The sequence below is a fragment of the Cebus imitator genome, unplaced genomic scaffold (genome assembly GCF_001604975.1).
Source record: "Cebus imitator isolate Cc_AM_T3 unplaced genomic scaffold, Cebus_imitator-1.0 Scaffold489, whole genome shotgun sequence".
NCBI classification, from domain to species: Eukaryota; Metazoa; Chordata; class Mammalia; order Primates; family Cebidae; genus Cebus; species Cebus imitator.
In genome coordinates this window covers 388,563-411,081 of record NW_016107804.1, presented here as the reverse complement: position 1 = coordinate 411,081, position 22,519 = coordinate 388,563, and the positions used below count along the sequence as shown (strand labels likewise).

The 22,519-nt window shown below is 35.1% G+C and overlaps 1 protein-coding gene across 1 annotated transcript in view; it reads right to left on the bottom strand.

Annotated features, from left to right (window-relative positions):
- The window catches only part of TCERG1 (transcription elongation regulator 1), a 63,040-nt gene that overhangs the window by 21,653 nt on the left and 18,868 nt on the right, over positions 1–22,519 (bottom strand). Inside the window, 10 exon segments of the mRNA XM_037733013.1 lie at positions 5,589–5,678; positions 6,481–6,616; positions 8,010–8,060; positions 9,114–9,180; positions 9,285–9,341; positions 10,557–10,717; positions 16,910–16,998; positions 17,728–17,840; positions 18,725–18,925; positions 20,053–20,115. Of these exon segments, the coding sequence (XP_037588941.1) occupies positions 5,589–5,678; positions 6,481–6,616; positions 8,010–8,060; positions 9,114–9,180; positions 9,285–9,341; positions 10,557–10,717; positions 16,910–16,998; positions 17,728–17,840; positions 18,725–18,925; positions 20,053–20,115 (1,028 nt within the window).

Here is a 22,519-nt window from a genome sequence, read left to right as displayed (position 1 = left end):
ACATCAACTTTCTTTTGCTTCCACATATGAGAACATAGGATGTTTATCTTTCTGTTCTTTGCTGATTTCACTTAACATGACTTCCAGTTCCATCTATGTTGCTGCAAATGACAGGATCTCATTCTTTTTCATAGCTGAAACCACATTTTCTTTATCCAGTCACCTGTTGTTAGATACCTAGGTTGATTCTGTACCTTGGCTACTGTGAATAGTGCTACAATAAGCACGAGGGTGCAATATCTCTTCAATATGATTTCTTTTCCTTTCAATACATACCTTGCAGGGGGACTGCTGGATCATACAGTAGTTCTGTTTGTAGTTTTTCAAGGAACCTCCATACTGTTCTCTGCAGTGTATATACTAAATTCTAACCAACAATGTATAAAGAGTTCCCTTTTCTGAGTATCCTTGCCAGCATTTATTATTTTTGTCTTTTTTATATAAGCCACCCTAACTGGAGTGAGCTACCTCACTGCTGTTTTGATTTGCATTTACCTGATTAGTGCTGTTGACCATTTTTTCATTATATTTATTGGCTATTTGTACGTTTTCTTTTGAGAAATGTCTGTTCAGATCATTTGCCCATTTGTTAGACTTTTTTTTCTGTTGAGACAACTGAGTTACTTGCACATTTTGGACATTAATTCCCTGTCAGATAAGTAGTTGGCAAATATTTTCTCACATTCTATAGAATGTCTTCACTGTTGATTGTTTCCCTTGCTATGCAGAATTGTTTTAATTTGATATAACCCAATTTATTTATTTTTGCTTGTGCTTTTGATGTCTTATTCATAAAATCTTTTCCCAACCAATGTCCAGAAGGATTTCCCCTATAGTTTTTTTCTAGTAGTTTTATCATTTCAGAACATACATTTAGGTCTTTAATCTATTTTGAGTTGACTTTCAGATAGGGCAAAAGGTGGTGTTCTGGTTTCATTTCTTCTGAACATAATTTCCAGTTTTCCCAGCATCACTTACTGAAGAGACTGTTCTTTCCACAGTGAGTGTTCTTGGCACCTTTCTCAAAATAAGTTGGCTACAGATATATGGATTGATTTCTGAGTTCCCTATTCTGTTCCTTTGGTCTATGTGTCTGTGTTTATGCCAGTACCATACTGTTTTAGTTAATATAGCTTTCTAGTATATTCTGAAGTCTGGTACTACGATACCTCCAGCTTTGTTCTTTTTGCTTAGGATTGCTTTGGCTATTCCAGGTCTTTTTTGGTGTCACACAAATTTTAGTTTTTTGAAACAAGGTCTCATTCTGTTGCCCAGGCTGGAGTGCAGCAGTACAGTCATAGTTCACTGTAATCTCAAACTTCTGGATCAAGTGATCCTCACACCTTAGTCTCCCAAGTAGCTTGGGCTACAGGTACATGACACCACACCCCGGCTAGTTCTTGTATTCTTTTGTAGCGAGATCTCACTATGACAGTCTCAAACGCCTGGCCTCAAGTGATCTTCCTACCTTGGTTTTCTAAAGTGGTGGGATTACAGGCGTGAGCCATCTCGCCTAGCCAGACTTTTTCTTCCATTTCTGTTTAGAATGTCACTGGTATCTTGATAGAGATGGTACTGAATCTGTAGATTGCTTTGGGGAGGACTGCCACTTAACAATATTAACTATTCTGATCCATGAGCATAGGATATTTTTCCCTTTGTATCCCATTCAGTTTCTTTCATCAGTGTCTTATAGTTTTCCTTATGGGGGTCTTTCACCTATTCAGTTAAATTTATTCTTAGATATTTACTTATTTATTTGCTATTGTAAATGGAACTGCTTTCTTGATTTTTCAGCTAGTTCACTGTTTGTGTACAGAAACACTGTTTTGGATATTTAATATCCTACAATTTTATTGAATCAGTTTGTCAGGTTTTTGTTTTGTTTTTTTAAGATAGTCTTGTTGTCACCCAGGGTGGAGTGCAATGGTACAATCTCGGTTAATTGTAACCTCCATTTCCTGGATTCAAGCGATTGTTGTGCCTCAGTACCTAAGTAGCTGGGATGAATGGCATGAGCCACCACACCTAGCTAATTTTTATATTTTTACTAGAGATGAGGTTTTGCCACTTTGGCCAGGCTGGTCTCAAACTCCTGGCCTCGTGTGATCCGCCTGCCTTGGCTTCATAAAGTGCTGGAATTACAGGCATGAGCCACCAAGCCCAGCCTGAATTTGTTTATCAGTTCTAAGAGATTTTTGGTAGCGTCTTTAGGTTTTTCTATATATAAGATCATCTCATCTGTAAACAGAAACAAATTGACTTCTTACTTTCCAATTTGGATATCCTGTAATTCTTTCTCTTGCCTAATTGCTCTGGCTAAGATTACTTCCAGTATTATGAGTAAGAGCAGTGAGAGTGGGTATTCCTGTCTTCTTCCAGTTCTTATAGGAAAAGCTTTTAAAATGTTTATTTTGAAATAAGAGAGAACTTATTTTAAAGCGTCATTAGCATATCTACAATCTATGTCAGAACCTACTAGTATCCTATATGTAAATGGTCTAGTTTTTGTAAAACAAATGTTATTCAATTAAAACGTCGTAACAAATAAAACAAAAACATGCCAGACCCCTTAAGTGGCCTTTTATCAAAGGAAAATACTAAGTTAAAATGTATGGTTACAATGATATAAAATACATCTTTTTTTTGGGGGGGGGTCGCCCAGGCTGGTGTGCAGTGGCATGATCTCAGCTCACTGTAACCTCTGCCTGCTGGGTTCAAGTGACTCTCTGCCTCACCTCCCGCCATCACTCCCAGCTAATTTTTGTATTTTTAGTAGAGATGGGGTTTCACCATGTTGGCCAGGCTGGTCTCGAACTCTTGACCGATCTGCCCACCCTGGCCTCCCAAAGTGTTGGGATTACAGGCGTGAGCCACCACACATGGCCATAAAATACATCTTTTATAATGATACAGAATGTACATAAATCTACAAATAACTAGAAAAGGACAACTCAAATATAATTTTATATTATGAGGAATTTCCAATGAAGTTATTAGTGTTTTCTAAGTCAATCTCTTTGCAGTATGAAATTACAAAGTGTAAATGTGTAATGTGCAACCTAGCAACTTTCTGGTTGTTCCTTTATTTTATACTCCTATGCAAATAATAAAACCAAGTATTCAAAAAAAAAGTGTTTATTTTTAAATTTAAATGCCAAATGTTAACTACTACTTCGTCTTAGTTCTTACATCCTGATTGCTGAAAGAAGAATTCCATATAAAAGGCATGAGAGGCGAGGCATGGTGCCTCACGCCTGTAATCCAGACACTGTGGGAGGCCAAGTTGGGCAAAATAGTTGAGGTCGGCAGTTCAAGACCAGCCTGACCAATATGGTGAAACTCTGTCTCTACTAAAGAGACGAAAATTAGCCAGGAATGGCGGTGCACACTTGTAATCCCAGCTACTTGGGAGGCTGACGTGGGAGGATCACTTGAACCCAAGAGGCGGAGGTTGCAGTAAGATAAGATGGCGCCACTGCACTCCAGCCTGGGCAAAAGAGCAAGACTCCATCTCTAAATAAATTTTAAAAATTAAAATAAATAAATAAATGGCATGAGAACTTTTAACTCAAGGTTTTATTGAAAACACTAGAATAATATTTTCTCTTTTCAAGTGAAATTCTATTAAGGAGATACCACCATCAGCTTATAGAATGCTTCAAAAATTGGGGAAAGAACTATAGTTCTCAATGTTATTTATAATTTCACTGTAACAGTACCATGAGGAATATGTCATAAAAATTTTAACGTCTTCAGAGATACTTAGATCAGACAGACATTGTTCTAGGCACCACAAATAAAGCAAGGAAGACATAGTTTCTATCCTTATACAATTTATATTTTGCAGGAGGTGGAGACAGATAATAAAAACATGATTTTATATAATTAGAGCCATGACCACTATGAAGAAATTAGAAAAGGCACAGAGATAATACTTGTATTCATTAGAAGGCACTTGGACAAGTACCTTAATGAAATGATGAAGCTGGCTGTGCTAACACCTGGAGGAAAAACATTCCAGACAGAAGGAATAGCAAATACCAAAATGTGACTGGCGTGTTCAAGTAATATCAGGACAGTGTGGCTATAATCAACAAACATTTAAAAAGACCTTCAAGAGGTATATGGGGATAAGTATATGTAGAAGAGAGCGTGAAAAGAGCTTCAATTTTATCCTCAATGAAATGGAAAGCACTAGACAGTTTTACGCAAGGGAACAGTGACTTAATTTAATATCATTTAAACTTTAAAATCAGTCTGGCTGCTGTGTGGAAAAAGAACTTGACTAAAGAGAAACAAGAACACATGGAATGAAGGACATAAACCAGAGGCTATACCAGATGATAAGGGTTGTTCATGGTGGCTTGGATTAGGGTGTTAATGGGGGGAATGATGAATAAAAGGTGAGATTCTGAAAATTTTTTTGAAGGTAGATTGTAGATTTGCTGATAAACAGGTAGCGGGGAAAGTAAAGAATCAAGGCTGGTTTATAAATTTTGGTAGGGCCATAAACTGAAATGAGAATTAAAAACTCAGAGTTTGTTTTTTTTTTAAAAAAAGTACAAAGCTTAAACTGCAGATTCAAATACATTGAGAAAGTTATGTCTTTCTATTCCAAGTACTAAAATATGTATCTGGCACATTGCAAATTTTCTCCATTCAAGTCCATGATCAGACCTACATGCATAATGACACACACAGTTTGAAGAATTATTCCAATTGTTACATTAAAAATATCAAAGATGGGCACTACTGTTATCAAAAGAAATCTTACAGCTTAACAGCCCTATAGCAAGTGGTTCCACATACTCACCATTTTACGGAGATCAGTGTCAGGACAGTTCAGGTAATTCAGAAATTATGTAAGTTGGAAGTGTGCAATGCTTTAGAAGAAGCACTCATGAAATGATATGTGTTACTGAATCATCATGAGAATAAATGGCAACTTAGTAACAAGGCAACACTAATTCAACAGGGACCCTGATGTATCCACTGTTTCTGAGTTTATGATGAAAACAGATATTTTAACAGGTGCTACTTAGATGTGAACTTTGTCTGTGTAGTTGTGTATTAGACATAAACGTATGTTCAAGTACTGTCTATAGGACACACATATACATGTATATGTACATACTGGCATAATGATCAAGAAGGCTGTTTGGTATTCAATAATAAACCAGGGTGTTCAATGGTAGTCATACCTATTGGATAGGATTACAGTGGGGTTTTTTTCCTCTTTACTCATCTGTATTTTGCATTTTTCTACTCTAAATTTGTACTATTTGCCAAAAAAAAGCAAATTAATAAATGCATTTGAAGTGAATTTTAAAATCATACTACACAGAACCTAGGTTTATGAGGCATAAGGACAAAATGTTTACAACACAAAAGCCATGCTCATAAGAGCAAAAATATCCAAGAATTCTGAGATAGAAATGTCTACATATAGACACATAATATGCAAGACTATGTTTTTGAAATGCTATATTGGGGAAAAAAAAAAAGGAATGGTACTTTATTCCCTATAATTTAAAATTATGTTGGCAAGTGATATACATTCTTAGATAATGCCATTTTCCTTTTACCTGTTTTCTCTCTTTAGGATTGAGAAGTAAGTACCGAGGATCAAAAACTATCTTGTGCAACTCCTTCTCCCATGTTGAAAAAGCAGACACCTTTAAAATAAAAATGTATTGCCTCATAATTAAGTTTGCTAGAAAAATTTAAAGGTCATAATTTTGCTTGAAATCTACAGGATATCTGTTTATAAAGGAGACATAAAACCATACTGAAGTTTCCATTACTAATAAATGACAAGCAGTGGGAGGCTAGCAACAGCAAATTTCCACACTAATTGGCTCTGAATGTCCCTGTATTATATAGAAATAACACACTTAATTACTCATTAAAATAACCACTACTGTGTGACATTTTAAAAATCAGCACATCAGAAAAAGCCTTGAAGATCTGTATTTTGATTTCTCATGCTTGCTCCAATCTTGTGAACAATGTTGTGATTTAAAATTGAACAATTTTACTTATTCAAATGAATCTGTGAATATAACCAAGTAATTGAAATCCTTTCTCAATTAAGTTGCTAATAATATCACAAAATATCAGTTCTCCTTTAACAAAAGCCATTCTGAAGATATTAAAGGAAGAATAATCATATATACCTTACCTATCCCAAGTAGTCCGCCATTCTGTAATGTTAATACTCGTCATATTACTCACCACAATTTAATGACCCAATAAATGTTAAGTGTTATTTGTACTTAAAAGGACAGTAAAATGGCACTTAGTTAAATATAAGATTAGCCAAGAAAAAGGCTGTTGGAAAAAATGTACAGTAATTTGATACAGCCCCCTTAGCCCCCCCATAACATGAGCACTAACCTTAGATTTGACCTTTTAGCAAGACATATTTATATTACTTATACAAAACAGAAATATCTCCCCCAAAGATTGTTTTCTGACCCCTCTCTCTAGCAGCATGTCCTTGAACTGCTTCATTCGAGCCTCCAGAGGGACAATGGCCCTTTCTCGGGCAGCTTTAATTTCAGCTTCCATGGCAGCTTCTTTCTCTGAGTCAATGTCTTTATTATCATCTCTCCTATAAAAAATAAAATATAAGACATCAACTGACAAAATATCAATTAACAGATCTTATTAGAAATCTTAAAATCAATGGAATTTTCAAGACTCACTACTGAGCAGCATATTTTTGGCAAAAACAGATTATACTGAGGGTTTCAAATGAACTCTAAGGGATAAACAACTTTCATAATAACAAAATTAAAATGGGCTTCTAATGATTTACAATGGCTTCATTATTAGAAAAAAAGCTACACCTTTAATGTGCTGTCTCTCCCTGACACTGGTTAATAACACAAAAAGTCAACAATCTTACTTTAAAAAAAACAGTTTCTGAAGTAACCCTCTATGTGTCAGAATCAAACAGCACAGAACATAATTTTTTTAGTTCTTGAAATACAGAAAGAACAGTATTTTCCAAAATGTTTTACATTATAAGTACATAAAATATTTTGTAAAATCTAATAAAAATTGGTATTAAGTGGTATTATGTTTTAGAAATCTCAAACATTTATTTTAAATATAAAACTAAAATATCTGCAATCTTGGCCAAGTGAATATGTAAGATATATATATATATACCTTACCTACCTGACATTTTATTACTCACTTTCTGGGTGATAAGTTGAGATTTAAGTTGAAGGACAGGTCCCAGAGAGCAACATGGGCCCAGGAGTAGTTAGGTGGAATTAGAACTGTTCATCAATGACTAGCCTACTTCTTGTTCCTCCAAAAATGCACCTCAGGGGTAAGGGCAACCCTGTTTCTGTGTGGTACTCAAGTGGGATTGCAAACATGGAATCATGGCACCTCCCAAATATATGCACTACGAAAAAGGCCCATGCATGTAAATAATCCAAAAAAGTATGTAATTCAATAATATCTGTGTATATTTCAGCAGATCTTCCTTCTTAAATATGATCTGCTAAGTATATTTTTAAAATTGGCTCTTATTCCCTATACAAACTTAATGGAATCAGGAAAAGAGAACATGTGGAAATTCAAAAGCATGCTATACAGGGAACTGTAGGTAGCCCTGGAGATTTAAAAGGACTAAGGCTAACCCACAAATGCAAGTGAGAGGTACTTAGCAACTTAGGGAATGAATCAAAAGAAATAGGAGGCATAGTCCGTGACCTGCAGGAACTTAGCGAGATAGTCTGTGACCTAAGATATGCACAAAACAAACAGGTAAAAGCAATTTGCCAAACAATATACCCTCTTATAATAATAATTTTTAAACTGTTTAAAGAGTTAAAAGACATCCAAGAAATATAATAACTAATGAAAACAAATAACCTTTATAAAACTATACTAAATGAAAATGTCACAATACAAACTATCACTATCTATCTCAATTAAGGAAATAAAAGAAAAACTAAGCCAGGAAAAATAGGCTTTTAGCTTTGTACCTAAATAGAGAAGCTCGGGCAATCCACATAAAGGACTTCTTTGACATTCTCCTGATAAAAGCAGTTAAAAACCTTACAGAGTTGTCTATAAGAACAAACAATTAAAAACAACCTAAAAGTTTAACATTGTAGGAACATCCAAAATTATGATACATAAACAGAATGAATACAGTCATTTATAATAATTAAGAAAACAAATGTCTTATTCTAGGTTTTTTGGTTTTTTTTTAAAACAAGCACAAAATCAGTTAATCACAACTAATAAAAATTACATTTGGTCAAGAACTAAAAAGTCAATTGCAAAAATGAGAATAGCTATGTTATGCTGATAGATTATGAGTGATTCTCTTTCATATCTTTCTTTTATGTTGTTGCCAATAAAAATTTTTTTTAAAAAGAATTACCCTTTATAGGGGTTGTCTCACTGATTTCCTTGCCATTAATTTGGCTGCATTCAATCTGTCCTTCTCAGATAAGGACTACGATTAACCAGTTCCTGTTAATGTCTTCAAACTTTCCTTTTTGCTGCTAAATAATGGTCCCATTCCCCACACATGCATACCCTCTACCCCACCCTCCCCCTCCCATAACATTTGCATTTTACCCAACTCTAGAGCACTGGCCAAGCTAATAATGCCTCTACTTCTTAGCAGTCTCTTTTTCACAGAGCACTTCCTAAGCTTATGGGTTCACTCCTCAGCAAGAAGTAAAGACAATAAGTCGTAAGATAACTACACAAAGAGGGAGAAGGCTGTGTCTGTTTTTATGAGCTCTCTGGAATGGCATCTGCTGGGGTCTACCTGAGGGAGGAAACTAATTTTTTATAAAATTGAGACCTAATAAATTTCTAAAAAGAATTCATTCCAAAACTATCACCTGGCTTCATAATACATACATGAATACCCAAATCTTCTACAAATCTAGCAACAGAAGGGGCACATTTTCAACAATAAAAAAGCTATTTAATATCAGGCCTAAGCAAGCAACCATGACTGCTGTCTCCTAACAATATTCACATTACCTGTCCCTTCCAATCACAAATTATTACCAAATAAACTTTTAAAAGATATAATCTACCTGAATCAAACTCTATGTATTACTTACTTCCGTTTTTTTGCTTTAACAGGCTCATCTTCATTAATTTCTTCCATTAATTCTTGTTCTTCTTTAACTGTAAGACAAAATTTAATTAAAATATTTAGGCATGAATCCTTCTGCTAATCACTACCAGAACACTTGAATAGTATTAAAGCAATTTATAGTTAGTTCACTCACTTGCACTCATAGAGAATTGCCACTTTTGGATCGACAGCATTGTTGGAGTTGGGTGCCCTGGCAAAAACATTTCAAATACTGTTACAAAGCCATATGCATCTATTTCACAAACTCTTCTTTTTAAAAGTTACTGTTTACATAAAATATTCACCTCTTAATATTCACCCCTTTATAAAACATTAAACAAAGCATAATTCTATACTCTATTTATCCTCCCTTTACATTAAATTTTCAATTCATTTTGAAATGTTTCTTGCCCAAACCTTAAATTTACAAATATATAAAATAAAGCTGTCTTGATTCAGGATTTACATCACCTTTTAACGATGCAATGTTAACATATTTATCAAAGGAATAAATCACATATTTAAAAACAAATTCATGAAAAACAAAAGCAAATCACATATTTTTTCAACATCATTCAATACCATAGCTATCAAGTATTATTATCATATCTATAAAACAAATATTGCTGAAGGTGAGCCTAGTACCTTCAGCACCGGATAGGCAAAGTTGCACTGATTCAGAAATTACTTATAAACTGCAAATGTCAGTACGTATATACAATGCATGAAAATGTCTCAATCACTATAAATGATACACACTAGGATTTATTTCATTAAAAGTATTAAATAATTCATTTATCTTGCTTCTACACCACATGAGGGCCACAGTTCTATAAAAACACTATCATGTCAATACAAGAGCAAATTACCAATAAGAAATACACAACAAAAATTATGTATAAATATTTGTACTCAATATATTAGAATGTCCTCTGAATATGAGGCAGACTAAAAGATAATCTCTTAGTAAGGTTTAGGTGTCTATTCTCAGGAATATAAGGGTCTTACCATCTACTGCAAAAGACTGAGATTTTGTATTTTTAAAAAATTTATGCTGAATTATTTCAAGAAATATATTACAAGTTGCAAAAGGTGCTAAAAGGCCCACTGAGGAGCATTTTAGTAGTATTGATAAGCACTAAGCAAGCAGCAACTGTGCCAACCATATCTTGATCTAACTGAAAATCTTGAGTAGGACAATAAATTAAAGACACACACATTTTCCGATGCACAATCTTATCCAAATTCTCTCCATATTTTAAATCTCTATTATTTCACTCAAACTAGCATATCAGTCTATTTTTTCCTTTCTAACACTGCTTATATTATTTGAAAAAAAGGGTTTCTAAATAACCCCCACATTTTCTATAAAAAAATATGAAAAAAATGTTAAAATCAGTGGATAAATTCCTAATTTAAAACTTACTTAGTTTCTTCAATTCTTCCATTCCTTTTTTATGAGGGGGCTCCTGAATAATTTTGTCAACATCTGCCCTGCCAATCAGATCATCAGGTCGGTCCCACATAGAAAGACGAGTGGTGGGATTATAAAAGAAGACCCGCTCATCACCGGTCCAAACAACACACCTAAGGATTGATTCAAAATATCATTCTTTTAATGTTATAGAACATATTTTATAGCTAGGACTTCTACTTTCAACCTGTTACAAGTGGGGAGATGAGAGTACTGAAGAAGGACATGTTCTGATTACCAATGATTATTAGCAGAGAACCAAACATGGTTTTTAGAAGAGAACTCAATGACTCAAAAATACCAGATCAACATATTAATTAAGAAAACCAAGAAATGCAAAGCAATTTGTGATCAAGGATTAGAATGCTTAGGAACTTGGTTTGGCACACTTAATTTGAGAGTACTAAATTATAAACTATCAACAAGATTGAGTTTAATGGCAACTAACAATACTACTATTAAGCAGTTCTAAACCTAAAGAACAACAGACATAGCACCCTACCTACTATAGTTCTTAATATTTCTTAAAAAACCAAAATTACGTACTCAAATACAACCTATGAAGATTTTAAGATCTAATTATATCTGTAACAAAAGTAAAGAAAAGGCCCAGCATGGTGGCTCACTTGAGCTCAGGAGTTTGAGACCAGCCTAGGCAATAATAGCGAAACCCCATCTCCACAAAAAGTATTAATTAAAAATATTAGCTGGATGTGGTTGCATGCACCTGTAGTCTCAGCTCTTCAGGAGGCCAAGGTGAGCAGATCACCTGAGCCCTGGAGGTCAAGGCTGCAGTGAGCTGTGATGGCACCACTGCACTCCAGACTAAGCAACAAAACGAGACCCAGTCCCCCTAAAAGAAAGTAAAGTACCAATTGTATTATGCATCATACACTGCAGCCCACTACAACCCACTGGTCCTATAAATTACAATTAGAAAACTCAAAGAAAAAAAACAAAATACAACTACATTCAGACTCTGTACAGTCTTAATAAATAAACAGAAAGCAATATGGAGGACAGTCAAAATTTAGAGAAACAACTGCAAGGGAATAAATCTCTCCATTTCACCCACCTCCCACCTCACAGCTCTATCCTGAGGGTGATCCCTGGTTGCAGAGTGGCACGGTTGCAGTAGGATGGCAGCTAAAACTCCAATAGAAACTAAGTCTTTATGGCCTGATTACCAAGCTATTCAACAGCTGTCAAGCCCAGGGTAACTTACAAGATGAAATGATCAGACTAAACCTCCTATGTTAAGGAAGTCAAAAACTTTAAAGCAACAATAACTAGGCTTCCCTGAGATAAAGAAAAACACACTTAAATGAAAAACGTTCTCAGTAGTGAAATATAAAATTCAAAAAACAACCATAAGGAAAATTTAGAAATTAAAAATAACTGAAATTAAATTTTACTGGATTGGCTCAAGAACAGAATGGAGATGCCAGGAAATAATCTGAATTAAACGATGGATCCGCTGGGCATGGTGGCTCACGCCCATACTCCTCAAGTCTGCACTTTGAGATGCTGAGGTGGGAGGATCACCTGAAGCCAGCGTTTGAAACCTGCCTGGGCAACAAAGTGAGATCTCCCATCTCTACAAAAAATAAAAAATAAAATACAAAAATAGCCAGGCATGCTGGCATGCACCTGTAGTCCCACCTACTCAAGAGGCAGGAGGCTAAGGCAGTGAGCTATCATTGTGCCACTGTACTCCAGCCTGGGTGACAGAGCAAGACCCTGTCACTTAAAAAAAAAAAATCAATAATTATCTCATTTGAAGAACAGGAGGTGGGGGACGAACCCAAGTCTGAAAATTAATGAGGACCATAAAGCTCCAAATCAATGGGGTTTGGAGTTGGTTATTAACTTTTCATTCATAATATTCAAACAGAGAAACCACAACCCAGGAACATATTCTGGGAATACAGACTATTTTCATAACTTTGACTTTGAAACTAAGTAAATATTTTCCATAATTATTTTTTTAAATGAGCCTGTGTAATAGTTAGTGGAATAATTATACAGAAATTATACAGGAAACAACTATTCCAAATGCCTTTAAAACACAGTAATTTGATTATGCATTCCTAGAGCAACTTGCCCTAAACATAATTTTTTAAAAAACTATCTTCAGTAATCATATTGTTAGTGATAGTTTTAGTACTGTTACTCAGTGACTTGTGTGTGAGAAAAGCAAATGGGTAATTAGATCACTATCATTGAGAAACAGAATTTTCAGCAAGAAATGAGATACTGAAGTAAGATAGATGATGAAGTTCAATAAAAATCTTGAGGTAGATCTGAACGGCAATTAATGGTATGAACTCATGCTGTACCTCTGATTGTGTGTATCTTCCAGCTGTGTCTACCAAAGAAGTCTAAAAATAATGACTAATTCAATTGCAAACTATCCACTTCCCACAAAAATGCCCAGGGACCCTAGAAAAATGGCTGAGTTTAAGTCTGAGACAGGAAATATACAAAATAAGCCTAGAACACCTCGTCATAGCAGAAAACAGGGAACCTATAAAATACAGGATTGTAACCAAAAGACCTGAAGAGTCATTGCAAGAGTCTTCTCCTGACTAAAGATGAGACGATTTTAAACACCAATAAGAATAAAAATTGCAATTGATTAAAAATACAGAAAATATATTTTATCTATGAATTAATAATACTCAAACCAACTCACTATTCTGAAACTGCTAAGTCCTTCCCCTCCTATACAATTTGTACCTCTAAACGACCAATGCTGATAAGGGAAAGTATCTCTCTACAAGCATCTCAGTTAATAAATTAAAAGGGAATAAAAGATACATTAGCACTACTTTCAACCCTTAACCCATTTATGCCTAGTGTTCCATTACTGGAATGCTAAGCTTGCGGGAGTTAATATATTGGCTCATTGCCAAGATCTGATTTTTCACCCAAAAAAAAAAAAAATGTGCAATCTTAGGCATAAATGGGCTAATGATTTAATTGATCTAGGCCCGAGTTTTTCAATCTCACACTACTGACATATTGGGCTAAATAATTCTTGTTGGGAGCAGTCCTGTGCATAAACAGGATGTTTAGAGTATCCCTGGCCTCTATCCTGCTAGATGATACTTACACCCTCCAAGTTTTGACAACTGAAAATGTCTCCAGGCATTGCCAAATGCCCACTGGGGGTGAAATTACTCCTAGTGGAAAACCTCTGATCTACGCAATAATCATCATCATTTATGAATTAGGCTTGCCAAAAAGATTAAATATGAATCTGATCACACTTCTAGATCTGCTTGCCTGTTTGCAGTAAATTCAGGAATGGAACACCCTGTATTAAACAGTACCATGGAGGACCCTATTAGACAGTACCATGGGGACAAACCCAGATTTGGAAACACTATAGGAAAAACATTTATTTCTTCAATAACAAAAACAAGGAAAAGTTAGAAGGGAACCTACAGATTACAAGACTTCAGAAACAAGCCAAATCATTGCAATGTGTGGATGATATACAGATTAAATAAGCTGGAACAGGAACTAGAAAAGCAGCACTGATATGGTAAAAGGAAGAAAAGGGAAAAACAAGATGAGAGGAAAATAAGAATTAGACAGGCATACCTTGGATATTGTGGGCTCAGCTCCAGACCACCACAATAAAGCAAATGTTGCAATAAAGCAAATATTGCAATAAAGTAAATCTCAAAATGTTTGTATACCAGCACATACAAAAGTTATGTTTACATCATGCTGTAGTCTATTTAGAGTGCAATACCATTATGTCCAAAAAAAACCCCAATGTACATACCATAATTTAAAAATACTTTATTGCTAAAAAAAAAATGCTAACAATCATCTGAGCTTTCAGCCCATCATAATGTTTTTGCTGGTGGAGGGTCGTGCCTCAATCTCGATGGCTGATGACTCATCAGGATGGTGGTTGCCGATGACTGGGGTAGCTATGGCAATTTCTTAAAATAAGACAAATATGGAGTTTGCTACATCAATTGACCCCTCCTTTCCCAAAAGATTTCTCTGTAGCATGTGATGCTGTTTGATAGCACTTTACCCACAGTAGGACTTCCTTAAAGTTTGGGATCAAACAAAATTGAAGCCCTGTTGCTGCTTTATCCACCAAGTTTAGGTAACATTCTAAATCCTTTATTATTTCAACGTTTACAGTATCTTCAACAGTAGATTCTATCTCAAGAATTCACTTTCTTTGCTCATACATAAGAAGCAACTCCTGACCCATTAAAGTGTACTCATTAGATTGCAGCAATTCTGGCACATTTTCAGGCTCACTTCTGATATTAGTTCTCTTGCTATTTCCACCACTCTGCAGTGACTTCCTTCACTAAAGTCATCCATGAGAGTTGGTATCAACTTCCTCCAAATTCCTGTTAATGTTGATATCTGGACCTTGTCCATAAATCACCAGTGTTCTTAATGGCATCTAGAATGGTGAATCGTTTCCGGAAGGTTTTCAATTGACTTTGCCCAGATCCACCAGAGGAATCACAATGTATGGCAGCTATAGCCTGATGAAATGTGTTTCTTCAGTAATAAGACTTGAAAGTCAAAATGACTCCTTGATCCATTGCAGATTGGATGTTGTTATCAGGCATGAAAACACTATTCATCTCCTCATACATTTCTAACACAGCTCTTGGGTGAAGAGGTGTTTGTCAATTAACAGTAATATTTTGAGGGGAAAAAATTTTTTTCTGACCAGTAAATCTCAACAGTGGGCTTAATTCAGTAAACCACGCTATAAACAGATGTACTGTTATCCAGGCTTTGCTGTTTTATTTATAAAGTACAAACAGAGTAGATTTAGCATCATTCTTAAGGCCGTAGGATTTTTCAAAACGGTAAATGAGCAATGGTCTCAACTTAAGTCACCAGAGAGATGGTGAAAGTCCGCCCATCCTTTGAAGTCAGGCAGTGACTTCTCCTCTCTAGCTATCGAAGTGCTAGATGGCATGTTCTTCCAATAGAAGGCTGTTTCATCTACACTGAAAATCTGTTGTTTAATGTAACTGCCCTCATCAATGACCTCAACTTGATCTTCTAGATAAATGGTACAGCTTCTACATCAGCACATGCTGCTTCTCCTTGCATTTTTGTTAATGGAGACAGCTTCTTAAATCCCATGAACCAACCTCTGCTAGCTTCCAACTCTTCTTCTGCAGCTTTCTCACCACTCTCAGCCTTCATAGAACCAATGAGAGGTAAGGCCTCTCCTGCTGTGGATTAGGCTTTGGCTTAATGAAATGTTGTGGCTGGTTTGATTATCTATCCAGACCACTCAAACTTTCGCCATATCAGGAATAAAGCTTTCTTATCATCCTTATGTTCACTGGAATAGCACTTTTCATTTCCTTCAAGTTCTTTTGCATTCACAACATGGCCGTTTTGCCAAAGAGGCCTAGCTTTCAGCCTATCTTAGTTTTTGACATGCCTTCCTCACTAAGCTTAATCATGTTTAGTTTTTGATTTAAAGTGAGAGGTATGTGACTCTTCTTTTCACTTGAAACTTTGAGGCCATTATGGGGCTACTAATTGGCCTAATTTCAATACTGTTGTGTCTCAGGGAAAATGGACACCCAAGGAGAGAACGAGAGATGGGGAACAGCCAGTCAGAGGAGCAGCTAGATCACACACACTTATCAATTAAGTTCACCATCTTACATGGGTATGATTTGTGGCACCCCAAAACAATTACAACAGTAACATCAAAGATCGCTGATCACAGATCACCATAACAGATATAATAATGAAAAAACTTGAAACATCCCAAGAATTACCAAAATGTGACAAAAGAGACAAAAAAATGAGCATGTGCTGTTGAAAAAATGGCACTAATAGGCTTGTCAGACACAGGGTTGCCACAAAACTTTCAATTTTTAAAAACACAGTATCTATGAAGCACAAGACAGTAGAGCACTATAAAATGAGGTATGCCACACTTAGATTAAAAGACATAAATTTACACAATTCTATAAATGTAATCACATAGTGAGTAAACAGGCAAAAACAAATTTAAAATATTTTAAACAAAAAGTAGATTCAGGATCTCGCAGTGGTCATATCTATAATTGTGAACAATACACATTAATGCAGAGTAGTACCAGGAGGGAAGATACTTATAGTAATTGAATTTTAGTTTTGAATAACTCAGATACAACAAAGGCCAAAGTATTTAGATAAAAACATATTTGACATACACTTTGAAGTACTTTTTCTTTCTACAAAAAAACCAGTTAACAATCAAATATGATTTTTAAAAATTACTAATTGAGCCAAATACGTACCATGGAGTACCAGGAATAGGAGTAGTAGCAACCGGCTTTGCCTTCTGGGCAGCCTTCTCTTCTTCAGTCATCTCTTCTTCTTTGGGCTCCTACAAGAAATGATATTACTCCTATTTAATTAATATTGCATAACTATATCTGATTATTCCACAAAAGCATGAATGCAAACAGCTCAAAGTACAATCAACATGAAAACTGCTGCTAGAATGAAGACGGGGGACTCAAGTAGGAATTTCTAAGGAAGTTCTAAATCCTTATCCCACAGAAAGATCTGAATTTCACAATAGCAGAATCCAGCAGCAGCAGCTGGTTCTATCTTATAGACTCACTAACCATGTGCTTAGGAGCAGATATGGAGAAATACAGAACAGACCTCTTCAATTAAGGTTGTTTCTCATTTCTGCTAGCTTTCCTAGTACTGAAACATGAGTACCATTGGTCCTTCACTGAATAAACTCTCAGTGCTATATATGGATCATGCTATGCAAGAACACAACAGCAGAAAGGAAAAATATGTCTAACATTCCCCAAATATGAAGTTACACTCATAATTTTAACATATACCAGTCAGTTCGTAAGTCAGAAGGTTGGAGATCAAGTCCAAGCTCTGGTCCAAGGCCCTTCTTTCTACACGTCTCAGTTTAGTACAAGAAGTGATTTAATGATACTTTCAAAGAAAAAACTAAATTAAGAACTTCCAAGAATCCTAAAATTTCAGAGATCAGATTTTTTAAGTCTACCAAATAGATACTCAGATACAAGTAAGCTGCAGGAAACAATTAATGTAGCTCCCAGGTTAACGGGCCATGGCCCTTTACCTCCTTTATCTCCTTTATAGGCTCTTCTTTAGGATCCTCCTCCTCCGTCTCCATTGGCAGAGGCTCTTCAGAGGGTTCTTTAATTGGCTCCTTAATCTTCTCTTCTAACTTTTCTATTAAAAAATTAAGATAATGTCAAAGGTTTTGATGTAATTTTCTAAGAACTTTCAAAGAATAAGCAATTAAGATATTCCATTTCCAAGTATTAACCATAAAGATAAAACATCCTTCCTTATCATATCATTGACTTGAATCTTATGTAATGCTCAACTTCAAATACCTTGCTATACCAATCAGGTAAGTATATGATTTGAAGAAGACCTACTGACTTCAAAGGGACATTAAATCTTTCAGGTCATTCATATATCATTTGTAGCAATCATTCATTTTGCTAAAAGGGGTAAGATACTAAGGATACTTAGGAATAGAAAAAGGGGTTTGGTGAGCTGGGCACAGTGACATATACCTGTAATTCTCAACTAACAGGGAAGCTGAAACAGAAGGACTGTGTAAGCCCAGGAGTTCAAGATCAGCTTGGGCAACACAGTGAGACTCTGTCCTGAATTTTAAAAATAATAAAAGTAAGAGCTTGTAATATAGAAAACTATGAATCGTCTACATCAAAGACTCTAAGGGCCTAAATTTTTTGTCAGAACACATACAAAAAATACATTCCTTCCTGATCTGTACTATCAATCTCAACAATGATTACAATTAGGCAACATGATAATTAGAAAACTCCTAACAGTAAAAATATGTACATACATACATACATATGTGTAACAATTTCTCCAGATGGAAAAAATGACGACAAACGTTTAAGTAGAAGAACTAGTTTTTAAAATAAATACATATTTATCAATTCAGTAAAAATAAATAATCCAACCACTGCGTAATTAGAAAATCCCTCAAATATGTTAAAAAGAAATTGAGAATTTCAAACACCATTCTACTTATAGTTTATACTATGTCCCAAGTCATTAAAACCACTATATACCTTTTTCCTTTAGTTCTTGAGGTTTTTCCCAGGTTGATTCTAATGTTCTATTATTATAATAGTATGTCTTGCCATCTGCTGTTTTATATTCAGTCCATTCAGAAACTGCTGTTGCTCCAGCTAAGGTAGCAGGTGAAGCTGCAATAGCAACCTGGGGATGTATCATGGGTACAATAGGAGGGGCCATTCCTGGCAATACACCTAAAAAAAGAATAATAAAAAATCAGATCCAAGTATCAAACTGCAATGCAAAATAAAACTTTACAATACAAGCTAAATCTATTAAATATTAATAAATGAATGGACCAGTTGGAACAAAACAAAAATTACATAAATACTACTTAATTCTATTTCCCTGAATTTTTAGTTCTAACGCCTGTAACTCAATTAGACACAGAAATTCAATCCTTAAAAACAGTCAGAAATTTGGGTCTCACCTATGACAAAGTCTTAACATAATAAATATTTAAAAACATGGTATATTCTCTACTTATGAATAGAAATGTATTTTTATAAAGATAATTTCTCAAAGTCTAATGAAGACAGCAAATGTTATTTACTACACATATTTCCTGAGGAAAATCATTTTTTTAATTTTAAGATAACTAAAAGGGTATGAATAAAATTCTCAGTTTTAAAGCAAATGACTGAGTTTATCAATTCTAAATGACTAACTCAAATACCCTTATACTCTTTGTTCACTCTTTTCTTAAGAGAAAGGAAAGCTCTTCTACGTTTTAGAAGGCAAGCCAAGATATATTATTTTTTGCAAAACAGCTAAATAAGCTGGTAATATATAAGCAAAATACTATTAAAATAAGGATATGTGAATCAAAACTGGAAAAAAAAAATCCTCAAATCCTATACTTAAATTTAAGTTTCAGGTAGTTATCTTACTTCAATAGCTTTAAAATATAAATGTATACTATATACATGTATTCACACACGTATCTCACTAGCATGCAAGCATAATCACATCACTTTACACATGGAAATGATTTTTTTATATTTAACTTAAAAACATACATCAAAAATAAAATTAAACGTTATGAATATGAGAATGAAGTTGTTTACACTTATTACATAAATTAAGATATAAAGTGATCTGACCTTATTTGTTTTTGTGAACCAAAGAAGCTAATACTACAGGCAATTGGGAAAATTAAGTGTTGGCCAAATATGACAACTGCATTTATACTGCTCATTAAAAAGAAAAATATAAAAAAATCCACTCACTTGGGCAAAAAAATAAATAAAAGGATAAACAACAACATTCACTACCATGCCAACTTACAGACAAAACAAACTAAGATGGTTTTAAAAATTACCGGTCTTGGTGGTAGCGACTGTCTTTACATACGGGCAGCTGACTATTTGCATCATTGCTACACCTGTAAAATGGATAAGCAAGCATACGTTGGAAAGCTGCCATTGTATGTCGGCTACCACTGGGATTCAGGGAAATAATTTACCACTACAATTTAGAATGCTATTTCCAATGAAAAAGAACAAGAATGGAGTAAAATTTCTTTTTGTTTGACATTTTGTGGGAAGTGCTGCCAAATCCAATGATACTAATTCTAAATGATAGCATCAATTACCTTTATATCAAACCAGTTCTGAAGGTACTGAAGGAGTCTCAAGAGTTTAAATTCAACAAAAGAAAGCCCCTTCATTACACATACATAACAAATTCTCATGTGGGACATTTTCCCACAGGGTATCAAACCCATGCTGCTGTTGCTTAGATACCAGTAAAAGGCAGATGCAGCATGACACTGACAAGACACTTTCTCTACGCTGCTGCTGAGTTGAAACTACATGCAGGAGCTGAGGCATGGAGTACAACCATGCAGAAGTAGAAAAGGAATAAGATATACAATATAGGACAAAGAGGGATGATGAGGAGAAGAAAGTAAGGTATGAGATGGATCCAAATATTCCACTGCAAATAATACTTTAAATTAAAAAAGGCAAAGATGAAGAGAAAGGTAGCATTTCACTAATGACAAAATATCCATGTTTAGTGCCTGCACTATAGAACCCCATGGGCTTGGAACACTGTGGAAGCAGGCTAAAACAAACATTAAGAAACACACAGCCCCTTTAATATCACTAACTATATGGGCTGATAGCTGCAGAAACTATCATTTAAGCTGACTAAAGAAGTAGTACTTGCATTAAAGAATGAAAATTATGTACAGTTCTTGGAAGAATGAAGAGTCATCATGATGCATTACAATGGTGATTTTTTAAAAGGGAATGAAGAGAAAAGCTGGAAAACTAAGACTGATTAACTGAGAAAATTAAAAGTGAATTCAAAAAACCTTTAGAGGAAAAGGCCGAAGTCTGAAGAAAAGTATAGGGACAATAATTTTTACTTTTTTTCAGCTGAAAAAAACTAAGCTTAGTTTGGTACCCCACAAAAATTTAAAAAATCAACTATTGTCCCCACTAAAGGACAGGAAAGAAATTTCTCCTACCTCTGAGACTAAAAGTAAAATTAAACTCCTGGGCTTGTATACAATTTAACTATGTTGACACACACACACACAAATAGTGTCAATTATTGACAAATACCTTCATTTCTTAATTACCATGTTATATAGAGAATAAACTTTCTATTAACTTTTAAACTAAAATAAGAACATTGGATCTGAAAGCACGCTGAATAAAGCTGTATGTATAATTTTACTTTCCCTAATGTTGAAAGAAAGCAATGGAAAAATTCATTTAGTTATAGCATATATTAAGTTTAATTAGTATAAATGCTGCCATCTGCAGGAGCACTTGAACCTACTGAACTCAGCACAGGAAGTTCAATTCTTATGAATATATGAACTTTACTCTCCAAGACTGTTCTGCAAAACCATCTTCCAATTAATAATTTTAACTATACAACTTACAAAGAATAAAATCAAAATCTATTCATAAGTAGGCTTAACCACCATTATTAAAAACCAATTGGGCTAACACAACTCTTCTATTTGACTATCAACATACAGACCATATAGAAAGTTCATGTTTCTTCTCATGCTAAAAAGATACACTGGGCCAGGAGCAGTGGCTCATGCCTGTAATCCCAGCACTTTGGGAGGCTGAGGCAGGCGGATCACAAGGACAGGAGATCAAGACCATCCTGGCCAACATGAAGAAGCCCCATCTCTACTAAAAATTACAAAACTTAGCTAGGCATGGTGGTGCGCGCCTGTAGTCCCAGCTACTCAAGAGACTGAGGCAGGAGAATCAATTGAACTCAGGAGGCAGAGGTTGCAGTGAGCCACAATTGCACTACTGCACTCCAGCCTGGCAACAGAGCAAGACTCTGTCTCAAAAAAAAAAAAAACACACTGAAGTTTCTCTCAAGGTGATTACATGCAGATTGTGAATACTTACAAAATAACCACAAATCTAAATTTTTAACTTATTTTTTTAAAGGGAGCATTTGTTCAATTTTTCTACAACTCTGTCCTCAAATTATCCTCTAATAAGAAATTAGAAAATTCCACTCAGCATTTTGGATGATTCCGATGTCACTGACAGTTGAGTTTCTTAAAATTCCAGATAAGATTTTATAGTTTCAAGAATAGAACTCCTGGCCAGGCGCAGTGGCTCATGCCTGTAATCCCAGCACTTTGGGAGGCTGAGGCAGGCAGATCACGAGGTCAAGAGATCCAGACCAACCTGGCCAACATGGTAAAACCCCATCTCTACTAAAAAAAAAATAGAAAAATTAGCTGGGCATAGTGGCGCACGCCTGTAGTCCCAGCTACTCGGGAGGCTGAGGCAGGAGAA